The sequence below is a fragment of the Triticum dicoccoides genome, chromosome 5A (genome assembly GCF_002162155.2).
Source record: "Triticum dicoccoides isolate Atlit2015 ecotype Zavitan chromosome 5A, WEW_v2.0, whole genome shotgun sequence".
Classification (NCBI taxonomy): domain Eukaryota; kingdom Viridiplantae; phylum Streptophyta; class Magnoliopsida; order Poales; family Poaceae; genus Triticum; species Triticum dicoccoides.
In genome coordinates, this window is record NC_041388.1 from 662,091,296 (window position 1) to 662,112,330 (window position 21,035).

Below are 21,035 nucleotides of genomic sequence, written 5' to 3' on the forward strand. Positions count from 1 at the left end.
TGGGAGGGCGCGGCGAGGAGAGGAGGGAGTCGAGCGGGCGGCAGGCGGCAAGGGGAGGCGTGGAGTGGGGGCGGGCGAGCAGAGGAGGGAGGCGATGATGGGGCCGGAGTCTGGTGACCACCGCTGCGAGACGCCGGACTGCGCTGGCAGCAGCCGCCGGCGAGGGGGCGGCCGGCCGTGGGGATGGAAGAATGGTTTTTTTTTTTAGACAAGGATGGAAGAAGGGGTCCACCGGCAACTCTGCCATTCGGCCTGCGTGATGACACAAGTGGGCTGGCTACTGTAACAATTCAATGGGCTTATTGATGGATCACTGGGTACTGCAGTTAATCATAAGGCCCATAGTTTTTTTAGTTGCATATATGAGGCCCATAGTTGGATGTAATGGATCACTGGGTACTGCAGTTTCATACGTCTTGTTCTCAAAATGTTCAAATTCATATACCGACGGCTGAAACAGACCAACAGTTCCACTGATAAGTTGCTATATTTGACCCATATGTGTTGATCCTTTAATTCTGACCTTTCGGTTTTCCCGCCGGTCAGTGTTGTTGTTTATGAAGCATGTTTATACTTCAATTTGTTGCCTGTCTCCATTCCAAATACTCTCACTACACCTTATCGGGTTAGTTTTCACCATCCCAAAGCCAGCCACACAGTGTTGTCGCACCGTCCTGATGCTCCCGTGGCCGCCAGCACGCCGTCATGAGCGGCTTCTCTCGTTGTGATTCGTGTCGACAGTTTGATACATCACCAATGTATCTATAATTTTTAAAGTATTAGTGCTATATTTACATCTTTTTTTTATGTTTTTGGCATAATACTGGACTAATATATTAATCCAATGCTGAGGGTCAGTTCCTATTTTCTATTGTTTTGAAAATATATGCCAAAAATTTACTGAGCCGAAACGGGCTGAATTTTTTTGTGAGATTTTTATGGAAAATATCAGATTTTTGGACGAAGGGACCGTCGTAAGGCGGTGCCCGGGGGTTCCACACGGCCTCCCGGCATGACCTAAGCCCCACCCGCATGAGGGGCCCGTGTGGGGGTTTTGAAGGTCGGTGGGGCTCTTCTTTCGTCGCAAGAAAGCTAATTTATTAAAAAAAATGTGTTAAAATTCCAGCATAATCAAGATTATGGATCTCTTCAAAAGTAATTCCAAAATAGAGAGAAACAGGGGAGGAGAGATCCAATCTCGGAGGGGCTCTAGCCCCTCCGGGCGCCATGGAGGCCAAGGACCAGAAGTGGAAACCTCTCCCCATCTAGGGGGAGGTGCAGGAAGAAGGAGGGAGGCTTCTCTCCCCCTCTCTCCCGGTGGCGTCGAAGTGCCGCAGGGGGAACCACCATCACGGCGATCATCTCCAATAACTTCTCCGTCTTCACCGACATCTCCATCACCTTCCTTCCTCTCTATTAAGCGGTCCACTCTCCCGCAATTCGCTATAATCCCCTACTTGAACATGGTGTTGAATGCTATTAATTATTATATGATGATTTATTGCATCTTCTTTATGTCCGAGTAAATTATTTTTGTCCTATGGGTTCATTGTTGAATTGTTATGATTGATTTGAGTTGCATATGATCATGCTACTGTCCTGTGGTGCCCATGTTTCATCCAGCATGACTGCCATAACTTTGCATTCCAGTGTGATTTCAGTGTTAGTCTGGAAAAGAGCCCTCTTGGCAACATAGCCATTGAGGCTTCCAGCTTCAGCCAATGGCGAAGCCACACTTGAGCTGGGTAGTCAATTGACTACATAGCTTTTTGCAAAAATAACAAACAAGCAAAATCATGTGAAAAATCTTATAAAATGTATCCATCTGACTGCACAAGGTTTAATTGATTACACATGATTGGATTCCTAGCGCCGCCACTGGCCTTCTGCCATTGGACCTAGGATTACCTAAGAAAGTTTACCTAGTTCGCATGTAAAATATGTTTTAATTCCTGTTCAAAACCTGCCACTGATGGGTTTCAGCTCTACCCTATCCCAACTTGTTTGGGACTAAAAGCTTTTTTTTAGCTGCACACACTATATTAATCAATAAAACAAAGTGCAATTGCATGCATACATGCGGAAACTACCAGAAAAACTTGGTTGTTTTTGTTGTTGGTAGATGGTATAACTGTAGAAGCACATACAGAGGAGTTTTTGCATTATTACCCTTACATGGTTTTTTAATTACATAGTTTCCTATATTAATCGGCTTGCTTCAAGCATCTTGCACCCAGGATTAGCTTACAACGAGTTCAAATGTTGTACAGCTCAGTGTGTCACACAACTGAAAGTTTGATCGGGAAGGACACAAGCTGGCTGATGGCGAACGCCGACCATTTGGTCGCTGCCTACATCTGTTTGCCCATGTTTCAACTAGCATACTCTAAACAGGATACTTGGTGACAGGGTTATACTATCCTCTTCCTCTCAAGCGTCCATGTTTTGCATCCAAGGTACCAGCTTAGAATGGTGAGACAAAGTTTAAACGTTCAGTACAGTGCAGTGTTAAATACGTAGATACTCCAGATAGCATCGTCAGCGGTTCAACAAGATGCACAGCTAAAAGATCGATCATGACCGAGCGACGAATCTTTCATTTTATTGATGACCCAATATACATTCAGAAACTATCGAGGCACCTCTCTATTTTCTCATAACAGTTTACACCGAGATCTGCAGGATTCAGAACTCAGAGGCACAAAAAATCATCAGGGAGGACAACAGCATTCACATCGCAAGAAGCTACTTCCCTAGAGGCGAGGACTAATCAATCGTGTGTCGTTTCCGTTCTCTCTTTAGAAGCATCGATCAGAAGGACGGGAAGAACTTGTTGAGGTTGAAGGGCAGGGAGTAGAACTCCTCGCTTCTCGGGTCTGTCTTGAAAGACCTGAACCTGTCCCAGAAATGGTGGCCCCGGTCCTTCCTGGCGGTGCTGTCGTGCCTGTGCAGGGTGCTGTCCAGGAGAAGGGCGGTGGCGCCTCCGACAAACGCTTTCGACGAGAACACCACGTTGATCATGTCGTTGAACTGGCAGTGAGGAAATGAGAAACATCAGGTGTCAGTCTACATACGGAGCAAAATGAGTGAATCTACACTCTAAAATATGTCTATATACATCCGTATGTGGTAGCCATTTGAAATCACTAAAAAAGACAAATATTTTGGAACGGAGGGAGTATTCAGCATGTGAAAGGAGGATATATTCAGGAACAGGAGTTAAACAACACAAAAACAAATAAGTACTATCAGTGAGTGTATCACTGATCACCTCACTAGGTATAAAGAACCTGTAGATTCTGTATCACCACCAAGATCATGGTACAGAACATAACAGCATGTCTGGAATATCAGTCAGATTACCATATCTACAAGTGCTATGTGGTTATAAACTTATAACTGAGCCAATTATGGCAGCACATGATTACTGCAGCAAATGTTTACGCACTATTGTTCGCATTTCACTGAGAAAATGATTATGTTGATTGGTTTTTTACACGAGGTGTCAGATGGTAGCCATTATAACTGAATAACACTTGGTTTGCACTGGAGCTTACCCATCTTGCGTGCGTGTGTACCGGGCCAAAGCCTGCAACAGAGGTGTACTCATTGAAATACTGTGGAACCGATATACCCATGAACAAGGAGAATCCCAGGATGAATTTTGTTCGGAAGCTGTTGAGGTTGCAAAACTGAAGGAACCCGACCCCTGCCATACCTGTTTGCACAGAAACAACATATCAAATTTATTCAATTCAACCGTCATGAATAAAGCAAGATCTATTATTTACGAGTAGCTTCAAATACATACCAACATATGCAAAGAGAAGACAGTATATGGCTGCGATTATTGGGCCCGGAATTGATGCGAAAACAGCTCCAAATTTCCCTGCAAATGCAGCACAAAAGCAGTGCCATCAGATACACTTCATGGTTATTGTGTGAGGTGCAGGAGGAGCTTAAAACTGGTGCAAAACAAAACGGAATCATGAGACCACACTTTCCTACCAATATATTTATACAGGATACCAGGACCTAGTTTTGCTTTCTGTTATTTCTTTTGTCATCATAAAACCAGATTTCAAGGCTTTTGGCTTAACTGCTCCTGAGCTGGTTATTTATAAAATGAACTGCTTTATCTATTAATGTATTCCTCTTCCACTGCTTATGCAGTATTGCAACAACGAATAACTTTTCCTGGAAGAATACAGATAATGCTTGAAGAGCCTCAGACCATAGATCTTTGAAACTTGATAGATATTCAGTTAACACAAGAGTATGTTGAACACGAATTACATCAAAGCATGAGGCTTACCGAGAATAGAGAAGAATAGCATAAACCCAGCGGAAATCTGCACCACACGCCGGCTGCCAACACGTGTCAAACCTAGCAGCCCAGCATTTTCCCTGTTCCAGAACAGTGTAAAAACATCTTCAGTATTCAGATCACACTATGAATAAAGTATATAAGCACTGCAAGAGCCAATCATCTGCAATCCACTTACACAGATACAGAGCACCCATTAGCCGTTCCAAATAAGCCGGCCAGCAAAATGCCAACCCCCTACATAAGCACACAAAACAAATGAAGGTAAGAAGATGCTTACAAGTCCCTTCAGTATTCAGATAATACTAAATGCAGAGCAATGGAGGGATTCAGATGTTTGTTACCTGCCAACCGATGCCGCGACTCATAACAGAAGGAGGGCATGGCGTTGCACTGGCGTACCGTGAAACCGCAATGAAAGCACCAGTAGACTGCATTGCAAAACAGGGAGTGTTATTCACTCAATGCTTGATGCCTTCCGATGTGGAAATGATGTGTATCTATGTAAGCATCATCAGTTAGTTGTCCACAATACCTCCACAAGAGCAACAAAAGCAGCTGCCATCATGGCAAAGCATTCACCAGCATCAAAAGTCGGTGCTCCCCACTGGAATGGGTATGGCACAGTTATCCTGCAAATTGTAAGGCAATGATCTGATCAGTAGCTGAATTCCTCCACTGTAAATTGCAGAAAACATTCATAATATGTATGAATACGGTTATCCTGTAATGGTCTTAAATTTTTACCAGGGAGCACCCCCAACTAGGCCAGATCGATCAGTGCGGCAGTGGAATTGGGTTTTTGGAGCAGCATTCTTGTACGCCCCACCGACGGTGAGGAAGAAGGCGTAAAGCCACACGATGGCCACCGACATTATGACGGCGAACCGCTCGAATGCAGTCCCCAGCAAAGGCACCAGATGAGGTACGTACTGCAGAAAAAAATGCATAACAATCATAAGGCTTCAGATATTGTTAGTAAGAAATCACACAGCACAGCAGCTTGGCCATCCTGTCCTGATGATGCATGTACTACCTGGGAAAGAGCCACCAGCAGTATGATCTCTGGAAGACCGATCTCGATGCATTTCGCAACCTACACAGCAGATTCATACTGTTATGTTATTGTTATCCCCACTGCTGTCAACTACACACAGACATAATTCAGAAGTGCAGATTTGTGTGTGCACAAACAGAAGGCTTACACTTGGGAATCCAAGCTCGTAGAGGCCGAACCCGACGAGCGCGACGAGGGGCGCCGCCGACAGCGGGCTCAGCAGCCTGCGGCATCACCAGAAAGCACAGGGGTCAACACAAATCGGTACACTGATGGAGCCAAACACCTGGAACCTGAACCCCCTCTGCGGGGGAACCGGGGAGAGGAAGGGGGGCGAACCTGACGACAATGCGCCAGAGGCCGCTGAAGCCCATGATGATCTGGAGCGTGGAGGCGACGATGAGCGCGCCCTGCGTGCCGCGCATGGTGCGGAGGAACTTCTCGTGCGGGTCGGCGATGCCGCTGTAGCGGGCGGCGAGGACGATGGAGATGGTGGGCGCGACGAAGGTGTAGGAGCCCCCGATGACGGCGGGGAGGCGCGTGCCAAGGAAGCTCTGCAGCAGCGTGTTGATCCCGGCGACGAAGAGCAGCGTCTGCACCACCCGCGCCTTCTCCTCCTGCATCGGGCGGATTCGGTTCAGGCACCGTGAGGCCGGGCGAGCAGAGGAGAGGAGAGGAGAGGGGGAGAGGGGAAGGGGAGGAGGGGCGTACGTTGCCGCCGCCCATCTGCGGGACGAGCGCGGTGGGGATGATGACGGTGGTGCCGAGCATGACGAGGTAGTGCTGGAAGCCCAGCAGGATGGCCTCCGCTGCAACGCAACGGCAGAGTTTCAGTTGAGATCAGTTGGTTGCGGGAGATCCGGGCGGAGTAAAAAAATTCGAAATGAAGCAACGGGCGGCGAGCGAGGAATGCGGGTGCTCACGCCATGGGGGCGGGCTGGTAAGGCAGTAGGAGACGGCCGGCAGCTGGTCCCGGACGGCGTGCGGCTGCAGCTCCTCCTGCTTGGGCGGCGGCGCGGCCATCGCAGCTGCGGTGGCTCCTCGGCGTCAGTCAGTCACGGCTCGTGCTCGTGCGTGGCTCCTTCCTTGGTTCCTCCTTCCTCGGGACTTGGGAGGTGGTAGGGTGGGGAGTGGGGGGCGAGGCAGAGCAGAGCAGGTGTGCGGGGCAAGCGAAAGCGAGTGGACTCAGGTGAGGTGAGAGGGATGGGAGGGGAGTGGCGTCCTCGAGATTGGGAAGGGTGGTGATTTGTACTTTTGTAGAGCGGAGGCCGACATTTTTTTAGTAGGAGTAGTACAGTGGCATGTGGACGAGATGGGAGGCTCGCCCGGTCTGGGAGGCTGGAACGTGGAATTCATTCATTGCGACCCGTCCTTCCTTCCTCCCCAAAGGGGGCCTGGCCTGGTTACTTAACTGTTTACCTACCCGTGGAATGGTCCGGCGCCTCCGTGCAGGTGCAAGTGTGAAATGAAACCTTGGCTCTTGGCTCCGCGCACCGGCAGGCAAAAGAAAAGCCAACGCCCGGGTGACTCCGCGCCGACTCGACAGCGCCACAGGCACACGTCGGACGGACCACGGTGAAAGGGAAAAGGAGAAAAGGCATCTTTTTCATCTGCCTCGCACATGCACGGCGGCAGGTCGACTCACCGCCGCCTTTACTTCACGCGCAGTGCTGGTGAAGCCGTACGTGACACTTACTACTCACTCGACGAGGGTGGACGACCGAACACACGCACCATTCCGCGTCCGTGTTCCAAAACGTAACCCCGTGCCCGTGTCCGTGTCCGTGCGTGCTCACGGCCGTTTTTCTTTTCTTTTTTTTGAGAGAGAAAGAGAGAAAAAAGAAACAGTAAAATCCGTGTGAAAATTAATTGCTGGCTGCTCGACGCAGGGACGCTGGGGTCATGGGAATTGATTGCTCCACGATTCTGCGTGGCCGTGCCCAGACGCGCCACGCCGCACATGTTTGTGAAGCCATTTCGTGTCCGTTTCTGCATGGGCCGGCGGTCTCTTCTGTCGCGGACGGCGCGGCGGCCTCGCTCTTTTCAGACACAATCATGCCTGCTCTACTCATGAGGGAGGCACGCACCTTTGTTACTCGCTACCACTACCAGCCGGTCACGAAGGCCGGTGAGACTCCATGCGTCCGCATTAGCATTTAAGAAAAATAAAAAACAACCTAAACTACGAGGCGGCGCGCAGCTCCAGGCATCGTCGTCGTCGTCCTCCTTCTCGGGGTCGGTGAGGTCGATGAGCATCGGTGCAGGGCCGGCCCAGGGGAACGTCATGTACCAGGCGACGGCGATGTAGGCCGCGGGCAGCTGTTCCGACGCGGGCAGTGCCGGCGCGGGGGGCTGTGTGGCCACCTATGCAGCCGTGGTCTGGCGCTGCTCCTCCTCGAGGTCGCGCTCAAGCATCTCCTCGTACTCGCCGCGACAGCGCTCCTTGACCAGCCGTCGCTGGCGCCACATCTCGAGGTAGGCCGTCTCCTGCGCCGGCGTCGCCCTCATCCAACCGGTGGCGCGAACACCCACTCGCGCAGCGCCCGTCGTCGCTGACGCGTGGGCCCGTGATCATAAATTAAACTGACGGCGTGGGCAGCGAGTAGTTGGACGGCCGTCAGATGAGGACGCGACGGATGCCGAGAAAGCGCACGTGACGTCCGTTTCACGTCTGCGCCGACACATTTGAAACGTAAATTTAAGCCACAAATACATCAGCACGGACGTGAAACGGATGTGATTTGGATTTAGATCGACGTGTTGGGCCATCACTTTTATGCGCGCCGATCAAACGGACGCAGGCGGACGAAATGGGTTGCCCTTTTGGAGTTGTTCTAACCGACCACGCGCTCTACTGGCCAGCCGGCTCATGTAAATTCCTGTCAATTTACTACTCCAAGCATGCAAGTGATTGGTCATTCCATCATGATAGCGCCACAAAGATATGTTACTATTAGTCTTTGTGGCAAAAAGCGAGGACGGCTGGGGCTGTTTGGTTCTAGGTTTAGCAATGCCATACTTTATTATACAATGTTGTCACATTTGTCTAAGGTTAGTTTTTAAAATGAAAGCCACAAGTTGGCAAGTCTAAAAAAGGATTTGTTTCCATGTCTCAAGTCCCTAAAAAATCCCTACCTGTTTGGTTCCTGAGACTTATAAGTCTCTATAAGACCATATTACAACTATAAGTCCCTCCTGTTTGGTTTAGATGAGACTTATAGGAAACAAACCCTTTTTTAAAACTTATGAACCAAACATGACCTAAAAAAATCTTACCATACTTTTTAAATGTATGTGATGTGAGGCCCTAGTGTGTCTTGCATAATGTGTGGTTTGAACCAAACACACATCTAAGTTGGTCAAACTTGCCTAATCTTAATTGTGGCAACCTTTGGCAAACTTAGTCACGAACCAAACCGCCCCTTAGCCACAATCCAAACAGCCCGTTAATCAGTAGAGTACGTATGAGTCAGCGGGGGACCCACACGGCGACTTGGACCCCATCAATCGAAATGATCCCCTCCCCCACATGGGCTTTTGATTAACTTAACCACAAAGAAAGGTACACGCACGCACGCACGCACGCCACAAGCAAAGGATCCTCCTCGTTCTCTCTCTCACTCTCTCCGCACTTTATTCAATCAGCTGAGCTGCATCTCTCTAGGATGGATGGATGGATGCACTTTCGCCGCAAAGAATCGTCGGGCGCGCCGACACATGACCCACACACAGTCTTCGTTTAAATAATCTAGTACTAGAGATTTGTATTGTTGCTTGTAGACTTTATTCGCATTTGCGTGCCATATGCACGCATGTTAGAGCGTCTACAGCCCAACTGGTCAAATTTGACCCCCCCCCCCCCTACTATAAAGTCAAGTCGGCGGACAGTGACCGGTTATTCCTCGTGTCGTCGCCCTCATGTCCGGCACCTCAAATCCGTACATGCCATGCACACATAATGAACGCTACGTAAGTCAAAACAGCAACATAGAAACATATCGTATTCAATACTACATAGATTGGGGATTAAAGTTATGTACAATCGGACCCAAAAGAGCAAGTTCATCCACCTAGATACATAGATTAATTGAAACGCCAGCAAGACTATCTAACTAAACGGCGAGGCGCACCGGACCTCACCATTTCCTTGCTTACGATCGACGGAGAGGCCGTTGTACTCCCCCGCATAGACGTCGGTGGCTGGAAGGGCGTCGACGTCGTCGCTCATCGTGACGCTATTAGACGATGGCGGGGTGGAGCAGTGGAGCCGAGCGGAGAGTGAGAGAGTGCAACTAGGGTTTGGTCCAAGAGGGTTTTTGTGGGGACGGTATTACATCCTCACGGGCTAGCATGGGCCAATCCGGCTTGGTGGCCGCGTTCGGGCATGCCCGGTCCGCCCCATATCCACCCCGGATGTGGGGGCACTAATTTCGTGAACACTTTATAAAATTTTGGATTTCTTTTGAAATCAATAAACCTTTTTGAAATTTCAGGCATAATATTAAAATTCAACATATTTCAAATTTTATTTTTTAAATAGGAAAAGTTTTTTGAAATATGAGAACTATTTTAAAATTCATCAACATTACAAAATGTCAGAATAATTTTCATATTACGAACATTTTTTTATGTCCATAAATTTTTTTGAAATACAGTAACAATTTTCAAAATAGTGAACATTTTTTTGAAATACAGGAATAATGTTGAAATTCAATAACATTTTTTGAAATATAGGAACAATTTTCTAATTCATGAACATTTATTAAAATACTTCAACAAATTTCAAATTCATGAACATTTTGAAATCTGGGAACGATTTTCAAATTCGTGAACATTTTTTGAAATGCAGTAACAATTTTCAAATTCATGAATATTTTTTATATACAGAACATTTTTCAAATTGACAAATATTTTTGAAACACTAAAGATTTTTAAACTTCATTAATATTTAGAAATTTTGGGAAATAAAATAAAACTTAATCTTTTATTGAAATCCCAAATGCTTTTTTAAAAGCAAAGAAAATATAAAAGGAAAAAAATTGAAAATTGGGGCGCCCCGCCCAAAAAAGCCGGCCGAGAGCGTACGAGGAGGTGCGCATTTTCCCCACTTTCCCTTGCATTGGTCGGGGAATAGGAGCTCTTAGATATGGGTTAGTTTGGTTGGGTACCGAACAGTCCGGACATTTAGTACCTGAAGAAAATATGCCCTAGGGGCAATAATAAAGTTGTTACTTTAAATTTCCTTATTCATAATAACGGTTTATTATTTATGCTAGAATTGTATTGATCGGAAACTTAAATACATGCGTGAATACATAAAACAAATATCGTGTCCCTAGTGAGCCTCTACTAGACTAGCTCGTTGATCAAGATGGTTAAGGTTTCCTAACTATAGACATGTGTTGTCATTTGATAACGGGATCACATCATTAGGAGAATGATGTGATGGACAAGACCCATCTGTTAGCTTAGCATAATGATCGTTTAGTTTATTGCTACCGCTTTCTTCATGTCAAATACATATTCCTTCGACTATGAGATTATGTAACTCCCGGATATCGGAGGAATACCTTGTGTGCTATCAAACGTCACAACATAACTAGGTGATCATAAAGATGCTCTACAGGTATCTCCGAAGGTGTTTATTGAGTTGGCATAGATCGACATTAGGATTTGTCACTCTGAGTATCGGAGAGGTATCTCTAGGCCCTCTAGATAATACACATCATAAGAAGACTTGCAAGCAAAGTGACTAATGAGTTAGTTACAGGATGATGTATTACGGACGAGTAAAGAGACTTGCCGGTAAAGAGATTGAACTAGGTATGAAGATACCGATGATCAAATCTCGGGCAAGTAACATATCGATGGACAAAGGGAATTACGTATGTTGTCATAAGGTTCGACCGATAAAGATCTTCGTAGAATATGTAGGAGCCAATATGGGCATGCAGGTTCCGCTATTGGTTATTGACCGGAAAGGTGTCTCGATTATGTCTACATAGTTCTTGAACCCGTAGGGTCCGCACGCTTAACATTCATTGACGATGTAGTATTATATGAGTTATATGATTTGATGACCGAATGTTGTTCGGAGTCCCGGATGAGATCACGGACATGGCGAGGAGTCTCAAAATAGTTGAAAGATAGAGATTGATATATAGGACAATCGTATTTGGACACCTGAAGTGTTTCGGGTGGTACCGGGTACTTATCGGGTCAACGGAAGGTTCCGGACAACCCCGGTAGGTTATTGGGCCTTATGGGCCAAAAGGGGAAGAGCACACCAGCCCACAAGGAGCTGGTGCGCCCCTCTACCCCCTGCCCACGCACCAAAGGAGGGAGGTAATAGCAGCGACGGTCTGTCGTGATGAGCATGGCAACTATCTAGGTAGTTCTTCTCTAGCCCTCCGGGGTGTTGAAGACCCTTTTGGGGAACGCAATATTTCAAAAAAAAAATCCTACGATCACGCAAGATCTATCTAGGAGATGCATAGCAACGAGCGGGGAGAGTGTGTCCACGTACCCTCGTACACCGAAAGCGGAAGCGTTAAGTAACATGGTTGATGTAGTCGAACGTCTTCGCGATCCAACCGATCAAGTACCGAATGCACAACACCTCCATGATCTACACACGTTCAGCTCGGTGACGTCCCTCGAACTTCTAGATCCAGCTGAGGTCGAGGGAGAGTTTCGTCAGCACGACGACGCGTTGACGGTGATGATGAAGTTACCGATGCAGGGCTTCGCCTAAGCTCTACAACGATATGACTGAGGTGGAAATATGTGGAGGGGGGCAACGCACACAGCTAAACAATCAACTTGTGTGTCTATGGGGTGGCCCCCTCCCTCGTATATAAAGGAGTGGAGGAGGGGGCTGGCCTGCCTCATGGTGCGCCCCCAAAGGGGGGATTCCTACTCCTACTAGGAGTAGGTTTCCCCCCTTTCCTAGTCCAATAGGAGGGGGGGAAGGGGAAGAAGGGACAAAGGAAAGGGATCCCATGTTGGGGAACGTAGTAATTTAAAAAAATCCTATGCACACGCAGGATCATGGTGATGCATAGCAACGAGAGGGGAGAGTGTTGTCTACGTACCCTCATAGACCGTAAGAGGAAGCGTTTATCAACGTGGTTGATGTAGTCGTACACCTTCACGACCCGTCCCGATCAAGTACCGAACGTACGGCACCTCTGCGTTCAGCACACGTTCAACTTGATGACGTCCTCGCCTTCTCGATCCAGCAAGAGGGGCGAAGTAGTAGATGAGTTCCGGCAGCACGACAACATGGTGACGATGTTGGTGAAGAACAATCTTCGCAGGGCTTCGCCTAAGCGCTACGAAAACTATGACGGAGGATAAACTAGAGGGGGCGGGGTTGCCGGCACACGGCTTGGTGTTTCTTGATGTCTCTTGGGTGCTAGCCCTACCCCTCTATTTATATGTTGAGCCTTGGGATCGAAACTTGGAGTAAAAGCCTCCACAACGTCGGTTTCACCCGAAAGGCCAGGTGATGTGGTTGCTGCTCTGCTCCCCAAAAGGATTAATGTCATCCACACTTAAACCAAACCATATGTTCCTTGCGTCACCTGCAAAGTCCTCCGAGTACTTTCTCTCGATTTTTCTCCACTGCGACCCGTCAGCGGGTGCTCTCAACTTTCCTTCTTTCTTACGGTCCTCTCTGTGTCGTCGCATCAACTTGGCATGCTCTTTGTTTCTAAACAGACGTTTCAACCATGATATTATAGGAGCATACAACATCACCTTGGTAGGAACCCTCTTCCTGGGGCACTCACCGTCAACATCACCAGGGTCATCTCGTCTGATCTTATACCGCAATGCACCGCATACCGGGCATGTGTTGAAATCCTCGTACGCACCACGGTAGAGGATGCAGTCATTAGGGCATGCATGTATCTTCTGCACCTCCAATCCTAGAGGGCATACAACCTTCTTTGTTGTGTACGTACTGTCGGGCAATTCGTTATCCTTTGGAAGCTTCTTCTTCAATATTTTCAGTAGCTTCTCAAATCCTTTGTCAGGTACACCATTATCTGCCTTCCACTGCAGCAATTCCAGTGTGGTACCGAGCTTTGTGTTGCCATCTTTGCAATTGGGGTACAACCCTTTTTTGTGATCCTCTAACATGCAATCGAACATCAGCTTCTCATTTTCACTTTCACACTATCTCTTTGCATCAACAATGACCCAGCGAAGATCATCATCGGGCACATCGTCTAGTTCCTCTTGATCTTCAGCTTCCCCCGTTGCAGCATCACCGTATTCAGGGGGCACATAGTTGTCATCATCCTCTTCTTATTTGTTGTCTTCCATCATAACCCCTCTTTCTCCGTGCTTGGTCCAAACATTATAGTGTGGCATGAAACCCTTATAAAGCAGGTGGGTGTGAAGGGTTTTCGAGTCAAAGTAAGACCTCGTATTCCCATATATAGGACATGGACAACACATAAAACCATTCTGCTTGTTTGCCTCAACCACTATGTGAAAATTATGCATGCCCTCAATGTACTCGGAGGTGTGTCTATTACCGGACATCCATTCCCGGTTCATCTGCGTGCATTATATATAATTAAGTGTGTCAAAAACCATTACAGAACATCATGAATAGATAAGTGACCAAATTAATAGAAGTTCGTTATCACACTAAAACCAAAGTACATACATAGTTCTCATTGAACAACATATAGCTCTCCAGAGCATCTAATTAAACCATACATTAAAACTATGTAAAACATTTCAATGCAACAACAAATGCGATCATAATCGCAACTAAGGTAACAATTGATCCAATGACATAATGAACCAAGCCTCAGTATGAATGGCATATTTTCTAATCTTTCCAATCTTCAAGCGCATTGCATCCATCTTGATCTTGTGATCATCGACGACATCCGCAACATGCAACTCCAATATCATCCTATCCTCCTCAATTCTTTTCAATTTTTCCTTCAAGTAATTGTTTTCTTCTTCAACTAAATTTAATCTCTCGACAATAGGGTCGGTTGGAATTTCCAGTTCACGTACCTCCGAGATAAAAAAATATCTATGTCACGTTGGTCGGCATAATTGTCATAAACACTAAATGAACCAAAATAGTTATAAAGATAATATATACCACATCCGAATTATAGATAGGATGAGGGCCGACGGAGGCGGATACCAAAACCATCGCACTATATAATAACAAACAATAATAAAAGTAAGAAAATTACACAAGTATCTATCCAAATCATGCAAGTAAGAACTTCTTTCATTTATAAAGAAGATAAGATCAAGAGGCTCACCACGGTGGTACCGGCGATGAGATCAGCGCGGGAGATTGACGGCGGTGAGGACGGGGACAGGACAGGGCGGACCGCCGAACCTAGACAATTCTTGAGGAAAATGGGGCTTGGACAAGGAGCTTCGAGAGGAGAAAGCTTAAGTGTGGCTCGGGCATTTCATCGAACACCTCATGTGCATAGGAGGTGAGCTAGAGCACCACAAAGCTCTCCCACGCAATGCCGACCAAAAAAAACAGTGCACTCCACTGCTCTACTTGTGGGCGAGGGGGTATATATAGGCATCTCATTGGTCCTGGTTTGTGGCTGGAACCTAGACTAAAGGACCCCATTTGGTCCCGGTTCCAGCCACGAACCGGGACCAATGGTTGTGGGCCAGGAGCAAGGACCATTGGTCCTGGTTCGTGCGAACCGGGACCAAAGGGGCTAGACGAACCGGGACCAATGCCCCACGAGGCCCGGCCGGCCCCGTGGCCTCATGAACAGGGACCTATGCCCCCATGGGTCTCGGTTCGTGAGTGAACCGGGATTAATGGGCTTACCCGGCCTGGACCAAAGCCCTGTTTTCTACTAGTGATGATAGAGAGTCTCCTATGATGTCACTTTCATATACTAGTGGGAATTTTTCATTATAGAACTTGGCTTGTATATTCCAATGATGGGCTTCCTAAAATGCCCTAGGTCTTCATGAACAAGCAAGTTGGATACACACCCACTTAGTTTTATTTTTGAGCTTTCATGAACTTATAGCTCTAGTGCATCCGTTACATGGCAATCCCTACTCACTCACATTGATATCTATTGATGGGCATCTCCATAGCCCGTTGATACGCCTAGTTGATGTGAGACTATCTCCCTCTTTTTTCTTCTCCACGACCACCTTCTATTCAACCTATAGTGCTATGTCCATGGCTCACGCTCATGTATTGCGTGAAAGTTGAAAAAGTTTGAGAACATCAAAAGTATGAAACAATTGCTTGGCTTGTCATCGGGGTTGTGCATGATTTGAATATTTTGTGTGATGAATATGGAGCATAGCCAGACTATATGATTTTGTAGGGATAAGCTTTCTTTGGCCATGATATTTTGAGAATACATAATTGCCTTGTTAGTATGCTTGAAGTAGTATTGTTTTTATGTCAATATTAAACTTTTGTCTTGAATCTTATGGATCTGAACATTCTTGTCACGATAAAGAAAATTACGTTGATAAAATATGTTAGGTAGCATTCCACATCAAAAATTCTGTTTTTATCATTTACCTGCTCAAGGATGAGCAGGAATTAAGCTTGGGGATGCTTGATATGTCTCCAACGTATCTATAATTTTTGATTATTCCATGCTATTATATTATCTATTTTGGATGTTTTATATGCATTAATATGCTATTTTATATTATTTTTGGGACTAACCTATTAACCTAGAGCCCAATGCCAGTTTCTGTTTTTCCTTATTTTGAGTTTCGCAGAAAAGGAATACCCAACGGAGTCCAAACGGAATGAAACCTTCACGATGATTTTTCTTGGACCAGAAGCAAACCAGGAGAGTTGGAGATGAAGTCAGAGGAGCCACGAGGCGGCCACAAGGACGGAGGGCGCGCCCCCACCATTGTGGGCCCCTTGTGAGCCTCCTGACCTAATTCTTTCGCCTATATATTTCCATATATCCCCAAACCACCAGAGGCATCCACGAAAAAACTTTTCCACTGCCGCAACCTTTTGTAACCGTGAGATCCCACCTTTTTGGCACCTTGCCAGAGGGGGATTTGATCACGAAGGGCTTCTACATCAACTCCATTGCCCTTCCGATGAAGCGTGAGTAGTTTACCACAGACCTATGGGTCCATAGCTAGTAGCTAGATGGCTTCTTCTCTCTCTTTGATTCTCAATACCATGTTCTCCTCGATGTTCTTGGAGATCTATTCGATGTAATACTTTTTTGCGGTGTGTTTGCCAAGACCCGATGTGGATTTATGATCAGCTTATCTATGAATATTATTTGAATCTCCTCTGAATTCTTTTATGCATGATTTGATATCTTTGTAATTCTCTTTGAACTATCAGTTTAGTTTGGCCAACTAGATTGTTTTTTTGCAATGGGAGAAGTGCTTAGCTTTGGGTTCAATCTTGTGGTGTCCTTTCCTAGTAACAGTAGGGGCAGCAAGGCACGCATTGTATTGTTTCCATCGAGGATAAAAAGATGGGGTTTTCATCATATTGCTTGAGTTAATTCCTCTACATCATGTCATCTTACTTAATGCGTTACTCCGTTCTTTATGAACCTAATACTCTAGATGCATGATGGATAGCGGTCGATGTGTGCAGTAATAGTAGTAGATGCAGGAGTCCACTAAAACACTTTTCCACCACCGCAACCTTCTGTACCCGTGAGATCCCATCTAGGGACCTTTTCCGGCACCCTGCCGGAGAGGGATTCGATCATGGAGGGCTTCTACATCAACACCATTGCCCTTCCGATGAAGCGTGAGTAGTTTACCATAGACCTACGGGTCTAGCTAGATGGGTTCTTATCTCTCTTTGATTCTCAATACCATGTTCTCCTTAATGTTTTTGGAGATTTATCCGATGTAATCCTCTTTTGTTGTGTGTTTGCCGAGATCTGGTGAATTGTGGATTTATGATCAGCTTATCTATGAATATTATTTGAATCTTCTCTGAATTCTTTTATGCATGATTTGATATCTTTGTAATTCTCTTCGAACTATCGGTTTGGTTTGGCCAACTAGATTGGTTTTTCTTGCAATGGGAGATGTGCTTTGCTTTGGGTTCAATCTTGCGGTGTCCTTTCCCAGCGATAGTAGGGGCAGCAAGGCACGTATTGAATTCTTGCCATCGAGGATAAAAAGATGGGGTTTTCATCATATTGCTTGAGTTAATTCCTCTACATCATGACATCTTACTTAATGCGTTACTTTGTTCTTCATGAACTTAATACTCTAGATGCAAGCAGGAGTCGGTCTACTTGACACGGACGTGATGCCTATATTCATGATCATTGCCTTAGATATCGTTATAACTTTGTCTTTTCTATCAATTGCTCGACAGTAATTTGTTCACCCACTGTACTATTTGCTATCTTGAGAGAAGCCACTAGTGAAACCTATGGCCCCCGGGTCTATTTTCCATCATATAAGTTTCCGATCTACAATATTAGTTTCCGATCTACTCTTTTTGCAATGTTTTACTTTCCGATCTATAAACCAAAAATACCAAAAATATTTACTTTATCATTTATCTATCTTTATCAGATCTCACTTTTGCAAATAACCATGAAGGGATTGACAACCCCTTTATCGCGTTGGGTGCAAGTTTGTTTGTGCAAGTATTCGGTGATTTGTGCGTTGTCTCCTACTGGATTCATACCTTGGTTCTCAAACTGAGGGAAATACTTATCTCTACTTTGTTGCATCACCCTTTCCTCTTCAAGGGAAAAACCAACACAAGCTCAAGAAGTAGCAGATGTCCAAAAGGAAGAGGGTGAGTGTAGATCCTCAAGGAGTACAAACTAGGTGTTTGCAAAAGGTAGTGATACTTGTTAAATCAGATAGATCAACAACCATAGAAAACACAGGCCCAACTGTACCACACTTTACCACTACTCCACTGGCCAAACCCCTATTAGAACTGTAGGGAGCCCAGTTTCAAGTACTATCTATGATATCAATTCAAAATTTGAACTCCCAAATTTCTGCATGTGTCTTACCTTCTCTCTTGTATGAAAACTAATTTCAGGTGAATCTCCTTGCTCAAAGGATCGTAGGATCTCACAACAATACTGGGCACTGCATCGCTCTTGTCAGTACATCTTTCCCTTTGTCAGCATACTTACACTCATTGCTGTTTGATTATGTAGCATCACTGTAAATGTTCACTTCTTTATCCTCCCTTTGCTCGAAACTATAAGATCTATATCTACTCTTAGATAAATGTAGAATTAACACAATGGTTATGAAGTTTTGGATTGCTCATGTAAGTACCTGTTGTCATGTACTCCCTCTGTATCGAATTAATTGTTGATCAATTGTATGTATTTAGAACTTAATAGTGCTCGATACATCCATTTGAGCGACAAGTAATAACAAACGGTGGTGGTATTACTGTACTTGCATTGCGAGATAGTTGATTGTCTAGCATTACTCTGCATCTTATCTGCCCTGCCCTCCACTTTCTCCAAATTATCAGATCTACATTTACTCTTACCAAAATGTTGAATAAAGCCAATGCCACTGCACACGTTAATGTCTGCATTCCTCTTGTTAGTACCTTTTTCCTTGTAACGTTGTACTTAATTAATTTCTGTTTGATTATGTATCATCACTCTGCACGTGAGCTTCATTATCCTCTATTTCTTCCAATATTATTTGATCTATATTTACTCTTTGCAAAATGTAGAATAATGACAACGCTTATAAAGAAGTTTCTTTGGGGAATTTATTGAATTATCCTTCCATCGACATGGAGAAGGGCTTTGTACAGCCCGTGTTAACATGTAATGTAAGTTCATCCTTCTCAAGCCTTCAAACTTTGTTCTAGTATAGATTTGGATAGGCATCATTTCCTCCACTGTTGTTTACTTTGGTGTTTACATCTGATTGGATGTTTGCAACAACTACCAGTTTTAAATTGTAGTTGTAAAAACATGTTCCTTATGCAGAACAGATCCATTTATTTGCCTATATAATTGTGAAACCTATTACGTGTCTTCTTGTTTCTCTTTCAGAGTCGTATCTCTTATGCCAGGCAGAACTTTAGGGAAGATAATGAGCCAAACCATCTTGAAGTGAGTGAGATGACCCCAAGGTCCTGTCTTGATGAAGACAGTGAGTTGAAGCTACTCACCAGCAGCTGTGAGACAACCTTTGTGCAGTCGCTGCCTCAATCAGTTCGATCTTCAGTCTCAACTTAAAGCGAAAGGCTTGCTTCATCTCAACTCTGACTTGGTGTCAATGATGCAATGAAGATCTCAAAGGACTGCCTTGCGCGCTTCGGTGCTATATAGCTAGGGATGGAGCATCTATCGTTGACACAACTGAGATCTCATCAGCGTGTTCGGCTGCTTGCGGTGCTCGTCCCGGCCAGGCCTAATGCTTTCTGAAGTGCTCTCAGTTTTGTATATTCTTTTGTCGACGCGTTTATATGCACTGGTGGCGACCATTGATGCCCAATGTATGTAATCCGCGGTCACGTTGCACTTTATTATCACTGGTGGCGAACTTTGATTCCCAGTGGACGTAATATGTCGTAATTTTTTATTGTACAGTCTAGGTATATTCTTGGTCGGTATGATGTAATTTAGGCCGAAAGGTTCAATGGATCTCAATGTTGTCGGTCTTCAGGCCGGCCCGTTACTCATATGGGCCAAAACGTGGGCCTATAATCATCTCGGGCCATTAGCAGGTCTAAACGTATAGTACTTTTTGAAGGAAATATGCCCTAGAGGCAATAATAAAGTTATTATTTATTTCCTTATATCATGATAAATGTTTATTATTCATGCTAGAATTGTATTAACCGAAAACATAATACATGTGTGAATACATAGACAAACAGAGTGTCACTAGTATGCCTCTACTTGACTAGCTCGTTGATCAAAGATGGTTATGTTTCCTAACCATAGACATGAGTTGTCATTTGATTAACGGGATCACATCATTAGGAGAATTATGTGATTGACTTGACCCATTCCATTAGCTTAGCACTTGATCGTTTAGTTTGTTGCTATTGCTTTCTTCATAACTTATACATGTTCCTATGACTATGAGATTATGCAACTCCCGTTTACCGGAGGAACACTTTGTGTGCTACCAAATGTCACAACGTTACTGGGTGATTATAAAGGTGCTCTACAGGTGTCTCCGAAGGTACTTGTTGGGTTGGCGTATTTCGAGATTAGGATTTGTCACTCCGATTGTCGGAGAGGTATCTCTGGGCCCTCTCGGTAATGCACATCACTTAAGCCTTGCAAGCATTGCAACTAATAAGTTAGTTGCGGGATGATGTATTACGGAACGAGTAAAGAGACTTGCTGGTAACGAAATTGAACTAGGTATTGAGATACCGACGATCGAATCTCAGGCAAGTAACATACCGATGACAAAGGGAACAACGTATGTTGTTATGCGGTCTGACCGATAAAGATCTTCGTAGAATATGTGGGAGCCAATATGAGCATCCAGGTTCCGCTATTGGTTATTGACCGGAGACATTCATGTCTACATAGTTCTCGAACCCGTAGGGTCCGCACGCTTAAAGTTTCGGTGACGATTATATTATGAGTTTATGTGATTTGATGTACCGAAGGTAGTTCGGAGTCCGGGATGAGACCGGGGACA

At 45.3% G+C, this 21,035-nt stretch overlaps 1 protein-coding gene across 1 annotated transcript; it reads right to left on the reverse strand.

The window, feature by feature from the left end:
- Positions 1-2,563: 2,563 nt before the first annotated feature.
- LOC119303873 (nucleobase-ascorbate transporter 6-like) lies at positions 2,564-6,598 on the reverse strand. The gene is made up of 13 exons (XM_037581019.1): positions 6,308-6,598; positions 6,096-6,193; positions 5,724-6,001; positions 5,533-5,608; positions 5,364-5,423; positions 5,075-5,259; positions 4,863-4,959; positions 4,672-4,758; positions 4,506-4,564; positions 4,316-4,407; positions 3,812-3,889; positions 3,558-3,718; positions 2,564-3,030 (listed from the first exon to the last, which is right to left on the reverse strand). The coding sequence occupies exons 1-13, from the start codon at positions 6,405-6,407 to the stop codon at positions 2,812-2,814; spliced, it is 1,590 nt and encodes a 529-aa protein (XP_037436916.1). The 5' UTR covers positions 6,408-6,598; the 3' UTR covers positions 2,564-2,811.
- Between the last annotated feature and the right edge of the window lie 14,437 nt (positions 6,599-21,035).

Bases quoted from the DNA above. Each gene is read 5' to 3' on its own strand.
- LOC119303873 (XM_037581019.1), bottom strand. From the start codon at position 6,407: ATGGCCGCGCCGCCGCCCAAGCAGGAGGAGCTGCAGCCGCACGCCGTC. The intron at 4,759-4,862 runs GTATTGTGGACA...TTTGCAATGCAG, and splicing joins CTTTTGTTGCTCTTGTGGAG to TCTACTGGTGCTTTCATTGC. The intron at 3,031-3,557 runs GTAAGCTCCAGT...CCTCACTGCCAG, and splicing joins TACACACGCACGCAAGATGG to TTCAACGACATGATCAACGT.